Source organism: Euleptes europaea, chromosome 16 (genome assembly GCF_029931775.1).
Source record: "Euleptes europaea isolate rEulEur1 chromosome 16, rEulEur1.hap1, whole genome shotgun sequence".
Taxonomy (NCBI): domain Eukaryota; kingdom Metazoa; phylum Chordata; class Lepidosauria; order Squamata; family Sphaerodactylidae; genus Euleptes; species Euleptes europaea.
Genome location: NC_079327.1, coordinates 47015004 through 47038581, shown reverse-complemented (window position 1 = coordinate 47038581; position 23578 = coordinate 47015004). Strand labels below are relative to the sequence as shown.

General features: G+C 41.2%; 1 protein-coding gene across 8 annotated transcripts in view; it reads left to right on the top strand.

Moving 5' to 3' along the window:
- Positions 1–2493: 2493 nt before the first annotated feature.
- The window catches only part of MAP7D2 (MAP7 domain containing 2), a 34235-nt gene continuing 13150 nt past the window's right edge, over positions 2494–23578 (top strand). Inside the window, exons 1-7 of one of the 8 annotated variants that reach the window (XM_056861848.1) lie at positions 2494–2568; positions 4070–4233; positions 10475–10583; positions 11387–11482; positions 15066–15176; positions 19464–19612; positions 22415–22542. In XM_056861848.1, coding sequence (XP_056717826.1) covers positions 4153–4233; positions 10475–10583; positions 11387–11482; positions 15066–15176; positions 19464–19612; positions 22415–22542 — 674 coding nt within the window. In that variant the 5' untranslated portion in view covers positions 2494–2568; positions 4070–4152. Of the gene's footprint in view, positions 2569–4069; positions 4234–10099; positions 10308–10474; positions 10584–11386; positions 11483–15065; positions 15177–18322; positions 18476–19463; positions 19613–22414; positions 22543–23578 lie in introns of those variants that run through there. The other 7 variants (XM_056861849.1, XM_056861851.1, XM_056861856.1 and 4 more) reach the window with 7 other exon arrangements.

Genomic DNA, 23578 nt, shown 5'->3' with positions numbered 1-23578 from the left:
TTTGTATTCTAAATTACTTAGTATTAATACATTTAATGCTTTTTATATATTGATAATTTATTATATGTATGGCCCAACCAAATTATGCTTATATGGGATCTGGCCCTCATAACTATGAGTTCAACCCCTAATTTAGTTAATGGTTTTCTCTGAATTAAACTCCATGGTTTGGTCTCTGGCTTCCAAGCCAGAATTCCAAAGCATCCTGATTTGCAGTAAGAGAACAAACCACAGTCTCCAGATAAAGCAACCAGCTGTGGTTTGCTGTGAAAGTGGAAATGTAATTGTACATGAGGGGGAGAAAAGGAAGAGAGTGTGCAAGTTCAAGGATTTCCCAGGCTTATTCCTGATTTGAACATGAGTGAGTCACTAGCTCCACCCTGGAGTTGGCTTGTGACCTCAATAGGTGGCACTGTTGGGAACCAGGAAATGCAGCAAGGAATTGACACGTGTAGGGGATGGATGGCCCAGGCTAGCCTGATCTCGTCAGATCTCAGAAGCCAAGCAGGGTCAGCCCTGGTTAGTCTTTGGATGGGAGACCACCAAGGAAGACCAGGGTTGCTGTGCAGAGGAAGGCCCTGGCAAACCACCTCTGTTAGTCTCTGGCCATGAAAACCCCAAAAAGGGGTCACCATAAGTCGGCTGCGACTTGACAGCACTTTACACACACACACACACACAAGGGACGGAGTGGATTGGAGGTCGTGATGCTGAGACTCCTTTCTGAAATGTCTCAAATGAGACCATATATGTATGGAATCAAGTAAAACAGGGATGCAGTCACAGTGTGAATAGGAACACATTTCACTAATATTATTGTGTTATTTCGTGTTTATGCCTAGTTTCGTACAGCTAAACGTTTAAAAAGCAGCAGGTAACTGCCCGGAACTGATGACTGTACATTGAGTAACACAATTACAAAGTTTTAGAGTTGCTGAAGAAGAATGGGAAAGATGTTTTCCCAGGAAGTGATGCCAGTTCTACCATAGTGTTTCTGGTGATTCCTAGAGAGACGTGATGGCACTTCTGGGTTTTACCATTCTGCCACTCTGAGTGGTGACAGGAAAAGGGAGCTGGAGTGCTGACAACCCTGTAGAGCCCGAAGAAGGGGACGTAATTGGAAACAAAGGCAAAACTGATGTCACTTTGCAAGAGAACAAATTTTATCTTTGGTCAGGTTGTGGGAGATGTGTCCAGAACTATCCTAGCAACTGTTTGCTCAAATTTTCACCATTTTCCCCAAGGGAAACCTCACCTTGCCTTTCAGTTGCCAATTCCTGGGAAGCAACAGAGAAATTTACTGGGGTGGGAGGGAGATCAAAATAACTCCTTTCCATCCAGAGAAAAGCTGAGAGGCAATGTTCTGTCCCCCTTTCAAACAGCTACTGGTCCATAATGGAGCCATGTGTCATCATGGAGTGACGCACTTAGCTCATGATGCAATTTGGCCCGCGTAGCTATTTAACTTGTGCATGCCTGCAATATGAACTTACAGGCAGAGTTTCATAAATGTCCTTTCTGCACCAAGTAAACATTGAACTCACTCAGCACAGCTATGTCACATGTTACATTGCCCATTCTCCAGTCCTCTGGTACAGAGGCTGATCTAAGGGACATGTTACATAATATTGTTCAGCAATTTCCTATTTGAGTTCTTGAAGAACTCTAGGATGAATACCATGTGGTCCCTGTGACTTGTTAGTTTGCAGTTTGTCTAGACGTTCTAGGACTTCCTGCCTTGTTACCACTATTTGCTGGTCCTCATTCTCCCCTCCCCAAAACCTCTGTTCAGGTACAAGCAGCAACAGGAGCCTAACTATTCTTATTTTCCCTCTTCCTTTGGGTGGATGGAGCCATGGGTGGTCAGGACCCCTGCAGCTTGGGACCTGGAGCAACAGTTGGCTAAGACTGCCCCTGGGAGGGTATCACAGTCTGCTTTCAGTCCTTCCCACTTCCTTTGCCTCTTCTGAATATAGTCACTCCCCACACCCTTGAAGGATATTTTTGTAGAAAGAGAAGCCAGACAAGTTCCCTTGAATTAATAATAGGATAAATCAACTTCTGTCGAATACCTTCATAATAACTGCACCTGAGAAAGAAATGGCTAGTATTTTCAATTTCCCCTGCCCCACAAGGGCAGCCCCACTGTGCTCTTGGGAGCTTCCTAAATTTCCCTTCCAATAATGCTGAGGGTAAAGATGACTGGACTGTTATAATGCACTCTATTCTATGTAGGTCTGTCCTAGAATGAATTAAAAAACAACAAGTAAACTCTGCCTCCAGGAAGAACATTGGGAGGCTTTGATTGGGTGAAGGGTTATTTTTTGTGGGTTTGTTGCAAGTATTGATTAAGAAGACATTATGAAGCTTGTAAAATGACTATGACAGTTGGAAACCTTTCCCAAAATAATAACAAATAAACTAGAAAAGTAACTTTTAGCTATTTGCCATGGTCTGCTGCTAATGATTTTTTCCTCTTTTGGGTACCAGCTGTGGATGGGTTTCTGAAAACAGATGAAAGGCAAAGACTAGCCAGGGAAAGAAGAGAAGAAAGGGAGAAGTATCTTGGTAAGCAGCTTTGTCTCAATAGAGATACAAGGGCAATCTTCTCTGGACGGGCCCTCTTCTGGCTCCTCTTGCCCAAAGTGGCAGTGGATTGGGGCCACACTCTGGAAATGTCTGTCTCCCCTCCCCTTCCCCAATATCTTTAAAAAGTCTGTGGGGGCATTTCTGATCAGGAAAGTGGTACGGGGGAAATACCTGTCTGTACTTAAGTCCACGTATAGCTTTTTGTAGATGAATTATACATCTGGGAACCTAAACATGGTTTTCCAGCATTACATGTCCATTGGTCAATGTTCAGAGTCAAAGGTCTTTATTCTGGAAAAAAGAAAATGAAGAAAGACAAGGAAGTGCTCATCAAGAGTACCAGTGCCCAGTTTCTCTGCATTCTCTTTTCAATTTCCTCCTGGATTGGGCAGGATCTTGACAGGGATGCAGACTTTGTAGGGACTTTTTACCACTGGCCCACAGCTTAGCTGTGTCTTGACTTCCTGGCCCATTGGAGGGTGGGTGACATTATCTCACTAGCCTCTGAAAAATCATGGCACCAAGGTATGGGGAACAGAGAACTACTGCCCAGGATCAGATGGAGTTTAGTTCCATTCAGTTTGTCACCTTGATTGCAGGACCTAACTTCACAATGCTGGGTCCTAATGCCAGCTCTCCTCCTGTGTCTGCCTTGGGTCTTGGCTACCAGACATTGACTGGGAGTTCTCTGTTTGAACTGAATTCCTAGGTGCATGGCATCCAATTGACCATGGGGATAGCTATCTTAGGCCTTCTTCCAGGGCCATTTTCCCATTTTGAAACAGTGCCAAGGAGCCACTATTTGTCCTCATGGGAAAACTTACTGATGGGCTACATCTGGATTACATGCAAGCTTTCCCAGTAGGGCATATAGTGACTCACTGGGGTTGTTTCAGTTTCAGAAAACAGCATGGATGGAAAGGCCTAAGTTCCTGCTCCCCATATAGAATGGCCCCAATTCCAGGTGGGCCCCGGCATGCCTGGACATTCATTTCTGACCAAGGAATTCCCAGTGCACATCTGGTCGTCAGGACATAGGGCAGAGATGGAGGGAAAACAAGCTAAGTGTATGGTGTTGCTATACGTTCAGTGCTGCCTGGGACAGCTGGCGTGGCCTCTTGGGAGCAGTGGAGACTTCTCCATGCAGCAGATTATACATCCAAAAGTGGGTTACTTGTACTCCCTGTCTAAACTCAGTTTGAATTGAATTTTCTAGTTAACATATCAGAAAGATGAGCTTTTGACCCATTGGTCTGTTGCTTTGCTGTGTGTGTGGGCCAAGATGTTTTATTTGTTAATGTCCCACTTTATCTCCTCATACTCAAGATATCTAACAGAGTAACAGTTGCAAGAATACAAAAACAGCATAGTGATCCATCAGCAAGATATTTGCCTTGTTTGTATGCCATTCTCTTTCTGTTTTTATGTAAAAGAAAAATATTTTATGTTGAGTTAACAGAATGTCTTCTTTTTATTTAAGCTGCCAGAGAACAACAAATCTTAGAAAAGGAAAGGAGAGCAAAGCTTCAGTATGAAAAGCAAATAGAAGAACGATGGAGGAAGATGGAAGAGCAGAGGCAGAGGGAAGAGCAAAAGAGGGCAGCAGTTGAAGAAAAGAGAAGGCAGAAGCTCAGAGAAGAGGAGGTAGGCAATATTATAGTTGCCGTCCTCTAATGTTGAATGAGAGTTTTATGGATACCATGGACTGCCAAATAGACAAGTAAGGAAATTGTAGATCAAATCATGCCTGAATTCTCCCTAGAAGTAAAAATGACTTACTTTGGTCTGATCATGAGAAGACAACACTCACTGGAAAAAGACAATAATGTTAGGAAGAGTAGAAAGCAGCAGGAAAAGAGGAAGACTCAACATGAGATAGATTGACTCAATAAAGGAAGCCATGGCCTTCAGTAAGACCTGAGCAAGGCTGTAAATGATAGGACATTTTGAACGTCATTCATTCATAAGGTTTCCATAAGTCAGAAGTTACTTGAAGGTACGTAACATACACACACTCTAATGTTTACACAGGTTGTGACATCAGTTTTGTAAAAATATATATGAAAATATGAAACTGCTTTATACCACCTCAATTCTAACCCAGTATTTTCCACTCTGATTGGCCGTGGTTTTTTAGGGTCTCAGGCAGAAAAGCTATTCCTTTTAACTGAGGATGCCATAGATTAACCTAGAGTCTTCTTTCTGCAAGACGTGTACACTAAAATTCAGCTGTAGCTCCTTCCCTGTAGTATGAGTTGTGACAATTTTAAATATATGTAATAGCCAGTTTTTAACTTGCTATCTGTCTGCATGCCCTGCTGCCTTCATTGTCTGAACAGCTATGATGTCATTGAATGTGGAGAGAAGTATCTGTCATCGGATATTGTCAAACCATTGCCTTAATGCATGCATGGGGTCGTTACTAAAAAGAATCTGAAAGATTCCCCCTGACAAAGCTGCATGCAAAACACATTTGGGTTATAAAAAATATTAAAGAATTTGTTTCCCTCTGCAACATTTGTTTCCTTGCCTCTATTTTGCCTTGGTGCGGGCCCCCTTCTTTTCTTTATTAGAAAGGATCAGGTAAGAAAAGAAACTGTTGAATGAAGGGAGGGATAGACCAAATGGGTGAAACTGGGAGAGGGGTTTAATTCAGTGTAGCATCATAGCTAAGAAACTAAGCTACAAGCCAAGAAACCTCCAATCTGAATCTTGCTTTGCTATGGACTCAATAGACCAAGGTCCCCAACATGGTGCCTGCTGGCACCTTTTCTGGTTCCCACCACGTGTTTTTAGGAAGTGGGTGGGGCCAGGTAGGACTTTTGCCCAGCAAGCCTTGTGTTGACTATTGGAGATTTACTTGGCTGTATGGATTTTTAAAAAATGTTGCTTTGGCAGCAGCGGCCACCACAGCACAAGGCTCTGCACTGCATTACTGAAGTTAAGCTGTGGCAATCATTTTGTGGCTGGCTCCACCTCCTGTGGCAGCCCTTTTGTTGCTGTGCCCACCATGCCATGTCAGAATTCCAAATATGCCTGCAAGCTCAAAAGGGTTGGGGACCCCTGCACTTGATGATCTTGGGCAAGGCTGGAAAGGCTTGAGATGATGGAAATTCATCCTATAGCTCAGTACAGTGTCCCTACCTACAATGGCTGTGTTCTTCTTTTGACACCCAGGATAGCAGAATAAGGTCTGCTGTGACTTCTCTGAGCAGTCCAAAAGCTGATGTCAGACTTCCGATTGAAATTAACCTTTATTAGCAAAGCTGTAGCTTTCCAGACATAATTTTGTTTGCTGAAATTTACCTATGAAGTCTCACAGCTGAAAGTCTGCTGTGCTCTATGTCTGACCATGATCTTAGCTAAGGACAACCTCTTTATTAGTGATGTCTGAATGCATATTATTGGTGGAACTATTTTAGTAACTGATTTCATGCAGTGTGTCCTTCTGCATTGATAGCTGGTGAGGCTATAAGGCAGGTAACTTTGTACAAAGTACCCCATCTTAACATTGCCCTTCTCATAGAAAGCTAACATATCAGACACAAAGTTAGGCTGAAAGTCTACTTGGTGATGTAGAAAAGGACAAGAGTCCAGTAGCACCTTAAAGACTAACAAAGTTTCTGGCAGGGTATGAGCTTTCGTGAGCCACAGCTCACTCCTTTAGAAAGATGTTCTGACACTCCTGTCAGAAATTCTGTTAGTTTTTATGGTGCCACTGGACTCTTGCTCTTTTCTACTGCTATTGACAGACTAACACACCTACCCATTGTGTTTTTTGTGATGTGTTCATTTCACATTTCTTGTTGTTTTCAAACTGGCAGTCTCTCAAGTGCAACGTCTAAGGCTGTACCTTCTTGAATATAAAAATCGTCTTGTATTCAAATTTTGTTCATCTGTAAAATGTGGCATTCATTAACGACACCATGTTTGTTGTGAGGAATTTTTTTTAACCCATATTTACCTCAAAGCAATATGAGATTATTCCACTTATTTTCACACAACAATCCTGCGAGGTATGTCATTGTAAGAGATTACCACTTGACCCCAGACTACCTTGTGAACTTGGTGGTTACAGCCCACTAATAATAATAACAAAGGATGAACAAAATTTAAAATAAAAGTACAGCCTGTGCTACAGAGCCACATGGTGCACATTGGTAAGCTGCAGTACTGCAGTCCAAGCTCTGCTCACGACCTGAATTCGATCCCGACGGAAGTTGGTTTCAGGTAGCCGGCTCAAGGTTGACTCAGCCTTCCATCCTTCTGAGGTCGGTGAAATGAGTACCCAGTTTGCTGGGGGTAAAGGGAAGATGACTGGGGAAGGCACTGGCAAACCACCCCGTAAACAAAAGTCTGCCTAGTAAACGTCGGGATGTGGCGTCACCCCATGGGTCAGGAATGACCCGGTGCTTGCACAGGGGACCTTTACCTTTTTTACCTTTCTGTGCTATATGAAAGCCGGTTGTGACTCGGGTTCAAAATTTGGGAGAAGGGACCAGAACGGTGTAGCTTTTGGAGCAGACAGTGTTAGAGGTCCAGAAGGGAAATGGTGATGGAAGAGTTAAGAATCGAATTGGAGACATGGCTAGACTTTTCCATCTCCTGCCATCCAACTTGATGGCCATCTTGTTAGCAGGGATAATGGCAATAGCAAGTAATCGTTTGTCATTTTATAAGAATTTTTTCACTGGGGTGTAGGATCTTTTAATTGTTGTTCACACATTTAACCTTTAAAAAGATGTGTGTGTGTGTCTATCCCCTATTAGCATACAGAAAATGTCGAACTTAAAGGAAGACGCAAATAAATGTTGGTTTTGTAATATGGATAAGGCAGATTTTTACCATATGTGGTGGGAGTCTACTAGAGCCCCCGTTTATTGGGGGAAAGTGATAAATATAATATCTAAAGGTCTGGAAATAGAAATACCCATGAATCCAGAAATAATCTTGTTAAACTGTTTACCAACTATGAATAAGAAATTCCTTGATGTATTCCTCCATATGGTAACATTGTGTGTGTGTTAAGTGCCGTCAAGTCGCCTCCGACTCATGGCGACCCTATGAATGAAAGTCCTCCAAAATGTCCTATCTTTGTCAGCCTTGCTCAGATCTTGCAAATTGAAGGCTGTGGCTTCCTTTATTGAGTCCATCCATCTCTTGTTGGGTCTTCCTCTTTTCCTGCTGCCCTCCACTTTTCCTGGCATGACTGTCTTTTCCAGTGACTCTTGTCTCATGACGTGACCAAAATACGACAGCCTCAGTTTAGTCATTTTAGCTTCTAGGGTCAGTTCAGGCTTGATTTGATCTATAACCCACTGATTTGTTTTTTTGGCAGTCCACGGAATCCGTAACGCTCTCCTCCAACACCACATTTCAAAGGAATCTATTTTTTTCCTATCAACTTTCTTCACTGTCCAGCTTTCACACCCATACATAGTAATAGGGAATATGATGGCATGAATTAATCTAGTCTTGGTGGCCAGTGACACATCCTTACACTTCAAAATCTTTTCTAGATCCTTCATGGCTGCCCTTCCCAGTCTCAATCTCCTTCTGATTTCATGGCTGCAGTCTCCCTTTGGGTTGATGACAAGGAATAGAAAGTCTTGAACAATTTCAGTTTCCTCATTGTCAACCTTAAAGTTGTGTAATTCTCCTGTAGTCATTACTTTTGTTTTCTTGATGTTCAGCTGTAGTCCTGCTTTGGCACTTTCTCTTGTAACTTTCAGCAGTAGTTGTTTCAAATCTTCACTATTTTCTGCCAATAATGTAGTGTCATCAGCATAACACAAATGATTAACGTTCCTCCCTCCAATTTTCACTCCACCTTCATCTAAATCGAATCCAGCTTTCCTAATTATATGTTCTGCGTATAGATTGAAGAGATAGGGAGATAAAATACATCCTTGTCTGACACCTTTGCCAATTGGAAACCATTCCGTTTCTCCATATTCTGTTCTAACTGTGGCCTCTTGTCCAGAGTACAGGTTGCGCATCAAAATGATCAGATGTAGTGGCACACCCATTTCCTTTAAAACCAGCCATAGCTTTTCATGATCCACACAGTCAAAAGCTTTGCTGTAATCTATGAAACACAAGCTGATTTTCTTCTGAAATTCTCTCATATGCTCCAGTAAGCAGCGTTTATTTGCAATATGATCTCTAGTGCCTCTTCCTTTTCTGAAACCAGCTTGAACATCAGGCATTTCTCGTTCCGTATATGGTAACAGCCGTTGCTGTAAGATTTTGAGCATCACTTTACTTGCATGAGAAATTAATGCGATGGTCCGATAGTTGCTGAAATCTTTGATGTCTCCTTTCTTGGGAATTGGAATGTAAATGGATCGTTTCCAATCTGTGGGCCATTGTTTTGTTTTCCTTATCTGTTGGCATATTCTTGTCAAGATTTTGATGGACTCCATTTCTGTGGCTTGGAATAGCTCTATTGATATCCCATCTGCTCCTGGTGATTTGTTTCTCCCAATTGCTCTCAATGCAGCTTTCACTTCACTTTCTAAAACTGTAGGTTCTTCTTCAAAAGATTCTTCAGTGTATTGTTCCCACCTTTTCTTTATTTTGTCCTGTTCAGTTATTGTATTTCCATGCCTTACCGTGCTTTAAATTTCCCTTTGATTTCTTGGATCTTGTGGAACAGATCTCTTGTTCTTGCTTTTTTGTTGTTCTCTTCTATTTCTTTACACTGGTTATTATAATAGGTCTCTTTGTCTCTACGTGCGAGTTGCTGGAACATTGCACTTAGACTTTAGATTCTATTTCTGTCACCTTCTACTTTTGCTTCTCGTCTATCTCTGGCAATTTTAAGAGTTTCCTCAGACATCCATGGAGGTTTTTCTTTTCTTTTGGCTATAGGAATAGTCTTTGCACATTCTTCCTTCATAATATCTCTAGTTTCCACCCATAGTTCTTTGGGTTTACATTCAGTTGAACTCAGTAATGCAAATCTGTTCCTTACATGGTCTTTAAACTCTTCCGGAATATTGCTTAGATTGTATTTTGGTGCTATGAATGTTTTGGTGTTTTTCTTAAGCTTTATCTTGATTTTCGATATTAACAATTCATGATCTGTATCGCACATGGTAACATTAGCAAGGATAAATTTTGCCAGATGCTGGAAAGGAGCAAATTCTCCAAATTTAAATAGTTGGTTCAACAAAGTAAGGGAGATAATGTGTTGATTAAATTAACTTACTATCAAAATAACAAAAACATAGAGGAATTAGATGGAATATGGAATCTCACAATATCCCGAATGGAGAACATGCTTAAAAATATCTTGGTGGTGGTTCATAAAGAGAGTGATTATTTAGAAAGTTATATGTTTTATAGGTTTTATAAGTACTGGTCGATGTTTATTTGGAAAGAAGTTTGTTTTTAATGCAGCATTATTGCAGCATTATTGCTAATCTTAATAAAATTTAGGGGGGGAAGAAAAAAAAGGATGTGTGCGTGTGGTTGGGGAGGAATCATTGCAGCAGCTGAGCTCTGCCACTGAAGGAGGAAACTGAGTGCTGCTGAGATGACAGCGTTAATGCTTGTCATGCATTATTCTTAAACAAATTAAGCACAGACACAGACACAGCAGCAGCCTTGCCAGTAGGCGCAGATGCTTGGAGGTGATGTAACTTGTGCTTCCAACTTCAGCCTCGGTAGTGACCTCAGTAGTGACTGCAGACAAAGGATACGGATATTGGGAGGTGAGTTGATGTAGGGATGCCTCCTTTGCTTATTTCTTTCAACTGTGCCAGTACAGGAAGCTTTCAACCACTGCATGTGTATGCGCAGTCAGGATAAACATTCGATTTGCTCTGGCAGGGGCTTGAAAACACCAGGCTTACGTTTTATTTTTATACTAATTACCCAGGAACGACTAGAGGCGATGATGCGGAGATCTCTGGAGCGCAGTCAGCAGCTAGAGCAGAAACAGAAGAGATGGTCGTGGGGAGGAGCACTGGCTGCAGGCGAAAGAGATGGTGAGTGGAACGAGCCTGGGTGCATTGCAGATTCCAAATTGCAAATGTGTGACGGGTGGGGGAAAGCTGGAGAAAAATCTACTTTGGGTAGTATCTATGATGTGAGAGGGAGGCTAATGTGAGGTGCACAGTAAAGGTGTTGTTGTTGCGTAGCAAATTTCATGCCCTGGTATCGTCTTGGAAACCAGCCCACTGCCAAAGTTTGTGTACGCAGATAATGCATCAGTAATAACAGCTTGAAATGAACCGCTGCACTGAACAGTCTCACAAACAGCTCTGTGCGCTGTATGACTTTGCAGAAAATAATCTATTTTTGTCTCGGGCACTCCTGAAATCACAGGGGGACTTCTTGGTGATGCTGCAGTATTTACACTGGAAAGCGGATTTTTCTCCCTCTCTCTTTTGCTTTCTGCTCCTTTTTTTTGCTTGTTTGTTTATTTCAAAGCAAGTTACTTGACCACCAACCACATACTAGCTTTTGTGTTTCAGAAATCATTCAGATTTGTTTAAATTCACCAGCTTTCCCCAATAGGTCATGCTTAGACAAAACATCTTTTTTCTATTGATAATACAACCGTTTCAACTCTTATCATCCATTCCTATTAAAGCTAAGGTAGTATTGAGTTTCAGAATGATGCAGCATATTCATTTGCATCATGAAAAGGAAATCGTTTAACTCTTCCAAGAATAATGGAATAATTTTTATTATTATTCCTTAAGTATTTGGGGGATTTCAATGCACTGGATGCCTTGTTCAGTAATCTTTCGCTTCTCTTCGCTCTGATTTCTTTTCTGTTGTGTAGGTGAATCAGAAAATACCCCACCCCCTCTAGGTTTAGCTGCCAGCACCCTTCTTCCAGACTCTGTGGCTTCATCTGCTGCTGCTGATCCCTCCAATGGTATTTGAGTGACTCACAGTGCCATAGTGTCGTGTTTATAACTGTTTGAAATCATTTTAACACATCCGCTGATTTTCATCCACCCCCTGACTACTATGTTCTCTGCCATTTCCGTTCAACCCCGATGGCATTCTGGTTGGCAGTTCAAGGCACCGTTTCCTCCCAAGCGCTGCTGCTGCTGCTGCTTCTCCACTCAGGGACGGTGCACCAAATCCTATTGAAAGGAATGGAGATTGTGCAGCAGGAGACTTGGTGGGCCGTACCCATGAGGTTACTGTGCTGTGTGACTTGCTTTTTTCCCATACTGAAACAATGCATGCTTGACATTCCAGCATCATAGTGGTACTTCCAATGTGTTCCCCACTCTGTGTAGTCCTCAAGTTCACCTTCTTTTGTCCAAGTGTGGGACACGTATGTGTGTCATATGTTGTCATGTGCCTTTTGAGTAGCTTTTGCAGGTGAAAATGTATTTGGGTACAAAGTGGTTAAAAACATTTCAATTATACAATATAAACATTCTTTAATAATTATTTTTCTTCAGGAATCGTCAGCCTATCACCTAATAATTAACGATTATTTGTAGTTTCATTTTGGAGTTAGAACCCTTACCAGTATTACTCCAGAGTAAGAACATTATAGATTGGAGTCTTGGAGGTGATTTAGCCTGCTGAAGGAATCTAACCTTTTATTAGTATAGTAAAAAGGTAAAGGCAGTCCCCTGTGCAAGCACCAGGTCATTCCTGACTCATGGGGTGACATCACATCCCAATGTTTACTAGGCAGACTTTGTGTATGGGGTGGTTTGCCAGTGCCTTCTCCAGTCATCTTCCCTTTACCCCCAGCAAGCTGGGTACTCATTTTACTGACCTTGGAAGGATGGAAGGCTGAGTCAACCTTGAGCCAGCTACCTGAAACCAACTTCCATTGGGATTGAACTCAGGTCGTGAGCAGAGGTTTTGATTGCAATACTATAGCTTACCAATGTGCGCCACTGGGCTTTTATTAGTATAGTAGGGATTAGAAATTGTAAAAACCTGTTTGACAGAGTGACAGAGAATGTTAGGAACTATTTTATATGTATAATATAATAATACACAATTGACAATAAAACTCAGTAAAACTCAAAGCCATTGTATCATTTATATTTATATATATAAATATAAATATATTTTATATTTATGAAAGATACAATGGCTTCTGGTTTTACTGAGTTTTATTTTCAATTGTGTATTATTATTTTATATATTATATATATAAAATAGTTCCTAACTAATCAGCAGCACCTCTTCCTAAGCTGATTCCCATATGCCGTAAAACAAAAACAAAAAGCCATTTCACGGCTTTTTTGTTTTGTTTTACCGGGGCCTTTTGCCCCATAGGAAACAGCGAGACTGTGCCTGCTCAAAAGCGCTGGCGTAACTGGCTGAACCGGGATAGGGAGCCACCTAACCGGCAGCTCCTCCCCCTGGCCCCGGAACGCCCCCCTGCACCGGTGGTGGGACTGGCCTCGCCACCAGCGTAAGTGCGTGTAATCACGCTATTACATGCACTTACGCTGGTGGCAAGGTCATGCCCCCTCCTAAGAGGTTTCGCATCGAAACCTCAGGAATGTGCTGTTAGTGCATGCCATATAATCTGCCATATTAATGACTGCCATTTATTCTAGGAAAAAGTAAATTCCTCACTCACCAGTGGACAGTATTGTAATGGGCATAAAACCTGCTGGTCAAATCAGACTTTTTTGTTTAGTGGGCCAACAAGACAGGTTTTTGGGCAGCCCAAAAACCATTCTTTATTTTTATTATTTATTTACCTTATTTATAGCCAACGTTTCTCACTGAAACTAAAGAAAGATTACAGAGCACAGAAAGAGAAAAAATGTAATCATACCGTACAGGGCACTGAGTGATCAATGCAGTAGGACTAGGAGTACAAAACTGAATGCCAGTGTGAACAACAATGTAGACATAACAGTATAAGACAGACAACTAACAATGCAAATTAACAGTACAAGAGAACTAGGAGTTCAAAATGGAATGCCAATACCAATGCATAGGACTAGGAATACAAAATTAATTGACGATGTGAACAACAAATTCCCCAGGCTGGAACACTGCAAGCAATGCAGCATGTGGGATTACAAAGCTACACACAATGCTGTATCCACCATACTTTCATACATAAATAATTTATGTTTGGTTATATAAGGAAATATTATTAATTCAGTGTTATTTAAGGATAACTCAAAGATTGGAATTTCCTGTCTTCCAAATAAGGGAAAGAGGATTATTGCATCTCTTTCCTCCTGTCTTGTTGGCCCACTAAACAAAATTTGGGAAAATGTAATATCCTAGGAAGCAAATAGCAGTGTGGCCTCAGCAGGAAACCAGGGAAGAACAGTCTATTGCTGTCTCAACAGTCCTACAGCTGAGTACTAGAAACCTTAACATATACTGATAAGAGGATATCGAAAGGCGCAGAGAAGAGAATAGAGGGGGATTCTGTGTGTTTTATGGTGCATCCTCAGAAGATTTAGGAATGCCCCTCCTGACACACAAACACTTTGCTAAGTTCAGCATATTTCCTTACAGGAAAGTGTTGTCTGTGGGGTCTTGTATCACTAGACTAGGCGCTAATAATAATTTTAACAAAACACTTTTATTTCAATTTAAAAAGTAAACAATTAACATAATTGAAAAAGAACTCATCAATAGGCCCATCTTTAATATATATAACCTGACTTAAACATAATTGCCCACCCCTACGCATGAACTCACTTTGCCATATTTTCATATCTTCTAAATATCTACTAAATTTAGTAGCAGACCATCCTTTCTGAGTCCACATATGAAGAAATAGGTACCTCATTTGAATAACGGTGCAAAATACTAATTGTTTAGGAAAATATTTGAAGCCCAAATAAACTAGATTAAATTATATGTCATCATTATATCCAACATAAGTTGTGAAAACTCCTCCTCCTAAACAGAAGCTAAACAGTTTACTGCCGCTGAATACTGTTTTATTTGCCACTGGGCCTGCCCTGGAATCTTGCATTTGATCACACTGAGATCAGGTGCCTTCCAACCCTTAGGTGATTTCAGAGACTGAAAGGTTGGGAGGAAGAGGGGCCCTCTGCTCCCTGACATGCTGAGCTGTAGCCTGATCCGAAACTTGGGAGGAGAACTGTGGGGATAGACCTCCTTCCTTTTGCACTGAACTTTGGTGAGTGAATTGATGGACCCCAAATGATAGTCTATGATAGTGGGAAGTCCTCTTGATTCTCCATAGTATAGCTGAAAAAATTGATGTTGCACAAGATGGTGCAAAATTCCTTTATTATTATTATTATTTTGCTTTTAGTTGTTCAGTTGACCATCACTATACATAATATTGTAAAACTGAAATGTTAAATTTGCAAACAGACTCTATCTTGAATTGAAACTTATAGGATTGACGGGCATAGCCAGCCCTCAGTCCTGATCCAATCATAAGGACCCTGGTAACACAGTGAAAGGTTAGGTCTGGGAGCATTCAAGCACTGTGGAATGAATAAAAATGTATTCAATGCATCTCTCTGCAGCATGTGACAAACTTTCAGCTTCTACAATGAATCTGCCAAAGCAAATGGAGTCCCCTATCAATAAGCGTCTCTCCTCCTCCACAGCAACAATAACCTATTCCCCTGACAGAGGCAAGTGAATGTGCTTCTCTTTGTGTCACACCAGAAATAATCTTTACCTTCGTTTTTAAAATGCATTTCTTTCTCTCTCATCTTCCCACTGCTATCCTTTCCCTTTCCTGATCTGTTGATCCTTCTATGGAAGTAGTTTAGCAAAAATCAATGTAAATATTACTGTAGTTAAGGTTATTTAATTTAAACCAGGTTTCTCTCTGCTGAGAAGAATGCTGTATGTAGAAGTAACATGAATAATCTGAAAGCTTTAAAGTCCTCAAAGCACAATTTTAGTATAAATTAGTTTATTACAGTGGCTTTAAGGATCACATTTTACATCTTTGTATGCTTTTAAAAGCATCAAAGTACCTTGTTTACTTTGGAAAGTTTGACTTCCAATATATAACAACGCTGCCATCTCGGAGACTCTGGGCCACATGGGAATAAATTCAGAACAGGAGACTCGGCTCTGGTCAAGAAATTCTTTTTGGTTGGAGTAGAACCAAGTGCCGAATGGTCAGACGACACATTCAGTTCATGAACTGATCAGAGGTAATGCAGCATAGCGGCTAAGAGCTGAGAACCAGAAATTCCTTGATTCAAATGTTATCTCTGCTAGAAACTCACTATGTGGCTGTAAACAAGCTGCTGCCTTTCATACTTGGAACTTAACTCGCCAGCACACATGATTCAGATTGAGACTGTGGGGAATGGGGAGCGGGGGCTTAAGTCTCCTTGTGCCACTTTCCTAACTTGAAATGGCCCCAAGCCGCTGGGCAACAAGTTTCCAGATAGATAGATAGATAGATAGATAGATAGATAGATAGATAGATAGATAGATAGATAGATAGATAGCCAGTCAAAACATGATAAAATGGAAAGCATGGACTAATAGATTCTTACAATCAAAGAATTACAGTCCGAGTCTTAAAACATTTTTAAAACATTAAAAAAAAAAGAATTTCAGCTGGGACACATCTGTCAACTGCTCTAAGGCGACGAATTTTCATTGCTGCTAAACAAAATTTTGCAACCTGAAGAGTGGTTGAAGGATTACCCCCTTGTAGGAGCATCTCAAACCTTTCACCTGCCCTGTCAGGTCTCAGTCTCGATAAGAGGGGCTCAATAAACTTCGAACAGGGTAATTTATAGAAATTGCAGTTCAGGAGGGCATGCTCAACAGTTTCTAAGTCCCCTAATTTGCAGGGGCAGAATCTCTCTTCCCAGGGTGTCTTCTTATATTTCCCCTCAAGCAAAGCAGATGGTAAGGCTGCACATCTGGCCAGGGTAAAGGCCCTTCTATAATTATTTATCTCTAGATAGTGGAGATAGGCTGCTGGTGCTAGGATGTATTTAGTATGGAGGGGTGCAGTGAATAGAGGCGCCCTTGCTAGATCTGTTTGTCTCTCGATGTCTTTGATCCTTTGGGATATAATTAACTTAGCTTGTTCCCACCCTAACTGAAGTAAAGCTGGGGGTGTAAAATCCAAGTTGTTTAATTTGACATCTATGGCTATCACCCATCTGGATCTAAAGGAGTCACATAGGATCAGTGGGAGAAGACCCTTAGGGTTGAAGTTAATTTTCAGCCAGAGAGGGATCGAGGACAGGACAATCCTTGCCTCCACCTTCATCATGCCAGTTTCTAAACGTATCAGGGCATTTGGAACACATCTTGGCAATTGAAGGGCAGCTCTAAGGAACTTAGATTGGACACGTTCAATGGGTGTAAGACAAGAGGGTGAAGAGTCGAGTTGTGTTCCATATAGCATTTGTGCTAGGGTTTTCGCGTGATAAAGTTTGAGTGCTGCTGGAATGTAATGTGCCCCTTTGGTCTGGAGGAAATTGATTATCAAACGGGCTAACAGGACAAATAGCAACTCCTTGGGGCTGTTTCAGGTCAGGAAAAAGAGGGAGGCTTTAGGGCTGGGGGTGGCTCCCTTTTGGACATTCTGCCACGTCTTGACTTTGCAGGATGTTGGCTCCTATACTGGAGTGGGTTAAATTGAGAGGACTGTTTACGGGATGTAGGCCATCTAGTCCATGACAGCAATAACCCACATAAATGAATGAATGCTAATATTTGATTACAGTAGACAATGATTGAAGAAATAGTTCTGTTTTCTTAGAACCATTGATAAGAGAACCTTTTTCCTACTGCAAACCTTAAATGAAAATTTAAGGTTTGCAGCAGGACATTTTTCATTTAAAACTTATTCATTTTAAAAATAGAGTTCTAAAAGGTTTTTTAATGCTCCTTCAGTACATAGGTATGTTACTCTGATTGCTGTGGAATGTATTTCCATTTAGTTACATTTTGGATCCCGGGCGATTGCTTTTGGCTACAGATGTTCAAGGGGTGGCTTTTTGCCACAGAATGTAAAATCCTATCCTGATCCTGACAGTCTTTGCAGAGCCAGCTGTTGCTGCCCTGCCTACCAGCAGGTCACCCCCACCAACAGCGCAGAATGTGCCCGTGCATTTTGGCCCAGGCCTCCCACAGTTTCTGTGACCCAGAAATGCAAACAGAGGGGAAAGAATGTAGCCCACAGCTAAAAGGATAACTTTTGCACTGTACCTTGGAGTAGGGCCACTGTCAATGCAAGAGTATTGCTGACTACTCCTCTGCTTCAGATGCCTTTCTAGCGCTTGATTGATTGAATGGCTACCTCTAAGTAGCAGCTTATGAACCAGCCTAATTAATCTTTAGAATTATCTGAAGACTTATAAAATGTGCATACTGAAGGGGTAGTATAGGAATATACCAGTCCATTTAGAAACCAACATTAGGTTTACATACAAGAGATTGAGGATGTCCTATACAAATATCTGGGTACAAGTTTATCAGATACAAAAAGGCACTTTTTATGGTGTTTAGTATGCTAATTCATGAAGCAACAATTGTACTGTTAATTCAGTGTGTAATTTATAAACATAGAAAAGCCTGCAGTCTTTTTTCTGGTTAATCACAAAGAAAGTCCATACTTGAGAGCATTTTGCTAATTAGACTGCTTGGCTTAAAACAATGAGAATCAAATCACTCTTTTAGAGAAGAAGGATCTCTTGTTTTACAGACATTTCTGGTTTTCCTTTGTTCATTTTGTTTAGTCATTCATTACATTTGTTTGCATGTTTTCAGAAGTGGCTTTTCCCAACTTTAAGTTAAATGTTTTCCATTTGCTTCCATCCTTCAGCTTATCGCATGCACCTTAGTCCAGTGGAAAACTTTTTAATTTCTCGACTGTTGACTCCCACGCAAGCTTCTTTAGCCAGAAGCAGAAGTTCATTAGTGCTTTCTGAGCAATACAATGATTCAGGTAAACCTAATCTCTTTAGGAATGCATACGACACACTGCAAAAATTGGTTGGAGAAACTGGAGCTTGGTTCAGCTATAAGGGTAGGAAAAGCCTGGGAGATTTTCAGGCTTGCATTATCACCAGCCCCTTCTTCCTCCCTTCATGAGTGTCCAGCTGAATAGTTGTCTGTGAGTCTGTAGCCAACCATAGTTTGTCAGGACACCAGAACTGGCTTTCCCTGAAAACCAGGATTCCAACATCATATGAAGGCAGACAAAAACACAGTTTGGCAGTAGATATAAAGGCAAATTGCACTTGGCTGCAAAAAGTTGAAGTAACTAGTTAGGTGGTAGCGTATGTGTGCAGAGGGAACTGCCCTGAGCCCGGGGGTACCTGAGGTTCATTCGCATTGTGGCAAACCATAGTTGGCCCTTATGTCTGAACCATGCCCTTCTTTTTGGTAGAGCATAATTTTATGTTTATAGTATGGAAATCCTAAAAAAAAAATGGAAGAGCTGCTCAAGAGCCTTGACCTTGAATATTGCCTGTATAAGTGCTTTAGTAATAATTTGTACATAGTTATGAATAGCTAAACAAGTTAAGTGGTGATAAAGATGCACATAGGCAGTAAACTGCTCTAATTCAAGGTTATTTGTAAAGCTAGTAATAGCAGCACCATATGTCAGTTTTTGGACTGACTGCTGTGGGCAAGGGATATGATTTAGACATTTAAAGTGGTAATGAGAAATTAATATAAGCCACTGATTTTTCTCAAAAGAACACTGTTTTAAAAACCTGCTGAAATACAACCAACACTTCAAAACTCAAATATTTAAACATTTATAATTTCAGTAAAGGCATATGGGGTCAATATGTCTTTGTGAAAATGCAGATAACTTGGCACAATAATTCATTTGAATGGATTGTGATGTGATGTTTTTTCTCCTTTTCCTCACTTCTTTTGTCTGTGTTCCCTATTGCTCTTGCTATTGTTCTATAACTCTTTAGTATTCCATATCTGTCCTCGTGTAGCACCAGCTAGCCCTCTTAAATCTCCTTACAAGCCTTCCCCCACCCGAAGCTTAGAGAGAAAGAAGGCAGCTTCTGCTTCCACATCTGATGCGATGAAGGGGGCATCTGCTGCTGAGGTTTCACAGGTAGGTTTGGAACTTCCTGGGTACTGATGTATGGGCTCCGTTTTCTGTATTTTTACGGTAGATCTGTGTCTCAAAAAGAAGGTGACTCTCTTTCTCTTTCTCTTTCCCCCACCCAGTCGTGTTAATTCCTTTTCTCACCAGCACTTTCTAATCAGTGAAGCTGAATTGTTATATTGTGTAGTGTTTCATGCATTGGACTGACTCAACTACTCCAATGAAATTTGTTTCTGTGGAAACAAATACATCGGCTCTGGGGGTACTCTGGCTAAGTCTGGCTAAGTTAAGCAAGATGCAGGCAGTATAGAAAGTTTCACAGTGCTAGAATAGAACCAGTGGAATTTTTTCCCTCATTACTTGTGTATATTCTCTTAGAGAAGTAAAGAGAAAGTTATCACTGGTAGACAGGAGTTACATCAGATGTTGCTTATACCAGAGACACTTATTTATGTTAGTGCTATGCTTTTACCATCAACACCATTTATTATGGTTGCACTTCCTCATATTCCACTGTAGTTACAACTGCTGCAAAGAACAACTACAGTGTTTGCTTCCCCCACCCCCCAAATAAAAAGGAACAGTTGGGTATTGCTTGGCTGTTCAGTCATTTCTGCATAACTTGAGGAATACATAAATTAGGATGCCAAACACACTTTCTTTAATTTTCCAGAGATTATGCTTGCATAAAAGTAATACAGAAGGCACTGCTAGCAGTCGCTTGTTAAGCCTCCTCACAGTCCTTATTTGCTCTGTTATCTTTTTATGTTACCACTGAAAGGAAAGTCACAGGCTTGTAAGATACAGAACACAAAGACAGTAGTAGTTCTTGTGGGTTATCCGGGCTGTGTGACCGTGGTCTTGGTATTTTCTTTCCTGACGTTTCGCCAGCAGCTGTGGCAGGCATCTCCTCTGAAGATGCCTGCCACAGCTGCTGGCGAAACGTCAGGAAAGAAAATACCAAGACCACGGTCACACAGCCCGGATAACCCACAAGAACCAATGAACTCTGACCGTGAAAGCCTTCGACAGTAGTAGTTATTTCTGTATCCTTGTCAGACTTCAGTAAATCCTAAGGATTCCAGTTGATGAGATGTTGGGGAACCAGGATTGGATCTTCACGTCTTTTAACATCTCTAAATTATAGCCTCGAGTAGGGTGGGATTATTTTTATCAGGATATTGCATCTCTAGAGATGTTGTTTCTTCTGGTATGGAAAAGATGTTTGCCCTATAATGGCAAATAATACTGGGGGGGGGGGTACTATTTCCATCAGGAACACATTGCAGAGGGGCAAGGTAATCCCTTCTTACCCAATTCTGTAGTCCAAATTCAAGTGAGCCCCTCTCCCCCCATAGCTGCTATTCAAACAAGGTTAAAGTAATGGGAGATCTGATCACGTATCTCCAACATCTTATCTAGTTGTACTCTAATGAGCACAGATGATCTAGCATGCTAGTGCTAGCATAAGAGAAGAAGCACTTGGGAGCTTCAGGTATTCTATTCAGAACTCTTTGGAAGAGGAAAGGCAGGGTAAAAATGTAGCAATTAAAATCTCAAAATGAGTGTAACTTCTTGCATGTAAGATATGTAAGAACTGTCTTTGTAAAGGCATTTTCCACGCAGGGACAGGCTTGTGTAGTTCCCCCATTGTTGCTGCTGCAGTTGCTGAGACAGCGTAGCAGGAACAGAGCTTCCACATGGCAAGGTTTCCCCATACTATCCCCACCTCAGTCCCCCAGCAGTGGCCATCCCCCCCAAGGTGCCACTAATTATTATTATTTTTAATTGGCAATGGAATATCATTCCAATGATGTAACAGTCTGTCAGTCGAATTCTCTGAATTCCAAGTTTGTCTTGGAATCGCCTTAAGGGAAAGTTATATGCCTGCAACTAAAAAGGCTAGAGACTTACTTAAAAAAAAGAAAGAAAATGAAAGCTGGGAATTCAGAGAACTTGATACAAAGATTGTTATAATGATCTTCAATTGCTGGACTTGGCATTTGCATTTATTTATTTGCTTACCCACATAGTAGTCATTCAGTCCTTGCTGTGATCTTTCCCAAAACATTGCAGTAATGCATGTTTAGGAATGGCCAGAGAAAAGCCAGACTAACCTCAAGAGGTGGATGAATGTATTCCAATGCTGTGGGAAAGCAGGAAAGAAATGCAGCTTCCCAACAGCATCAAACTTGGGGCAAATAACCTGTGTGGAAATGGCCAAAGACTCCAGACTAGATGCTGAAGGCTCTATTTCTGTGTTCATGCTTTTGATTTTGTTTTGGTTCTCTTGGCGGCACTAGCCCTAGATCCAAAGAGGTGTTGGGGCTTCCAGTGGATTGTGAACAGCAGGCCCCATGGCACTGGCCCAAACTGCATTTTAATTTCCCCTCAGTTTGAAAAGCAGTTTGCCACACAGCAATTCTGAAAGTATCCTTGCATTTGTGGAACTGTTTGTGTGGTACTTTGCATCCTGGTCACTACTTTTATCTTCCTTGTGTTAAAGAAAAAGTGTAGCCTGAGTAAATTCCAATTGTGGGAACTTGACTTCTCCACTATTTTAGTGATATTCTGTGTTTATCCATGGAATATTTTGCAGTGTTATATTGTGCTTGCATCTATGAGACGATGTATGTTGGATTAAGTTTCACGAAGCTTTGAGGGGAAAAAAGCTGCAATCATCACCTATAAGGTCTTACCTAAACTATATATTTTTGCTCAGGAAACTCTGTGCTAAATTAATCTGTCACTGAAACTTTGTTTTGGTCAGATCTCAGATTTTTAAAAAACCCTGTACTTTTTTTTAAGAGTGAAAAAAAAAAGAAAGAGAAACGGCCCACAGCGACTGGAACTTCATCTGGGTTGGGATCTCCTCTCAGAAGAGCTGATTCTCCAGCATCCATGTCTAAAAGATCAGCTTCACCTGCAACCCCTAAGTAAGAACATTTGGCAGACTTTCAGTAACACCCAAGAAATTAGAATTGTACATAGGGAAGAATCCCAGCCTCAAATGTTGATAGCCTTCAAATCTCTTAAACCACTGATTTATTGTGAATAACGCTTTCAACGTATAGAAAGGGGCAGTTCCATAGGGAGAGAGACTCCCTGCTCTGATCCTTACAGTCTAACATTGGGATGTTGTTACATATATTCCCAAGTGGTATCAGGGAAGGGCACATATACTAATCATCACCCAGTGGTTTTTGGGGTGAAAGGGAGGAGGTAGGTAGTATCCCATCTGTGTATATTTATTTACTTTATTTATGCCCCACTTTTCTCCCAACGGGCAACAAAAATTGCTTACTTCTTTCTCCTCTTTTCCATTTTATCCTCACAGCAACCCTCTGAAGTAGATCGGATTAAGAGTGTGTGACTGGCCCAAGGTCACCCAGCAGGCTTCCACAGCAGTGTGGGGATTTGTACCTGGGTCTCCCTGATCCTAGTCAGATACTAACCACAGTAGACCACTCTGGCTAGCATGCAGGCATCAGGACTGAGAATCAACAAACCCTTTCTCAACCATTCCTTTGCTTCCAGAATGGCCATAAGAGCATGGAAGGCAGGACTGTGCTCACGAGTTGGATTCTTTGCTTCCAATTTCCCCTTTCCAGTAAATGGTACAGGGGGGTAATCTCAGTCATATGGCATCATTTAAACCCTTGTGTTTAATATTTATCAATGGGTGGCTGCTGCTATTTAATATTTTTAAGCCTTTCAGTCAAGTGTATTGTATCTTAAGTGGCATTTCCCTATTCTGCTGATTTAGTGCAAGTGGTCCAATGGAATCACTGGAGCTAGTTATAGCTGATAAGATTATCTCCCTGGTATCCTATGATAAGAGTTCCCATGAGGAGCAGCAGCAGTAGAGAGTGGCCAGTTATACAGGTGATCACTTGGTTAGTATCAGATGATGACAATATGATATTGCAAAGCAAACAATAATTGGAATAAGGCAGAGTAGATCAATGAAGG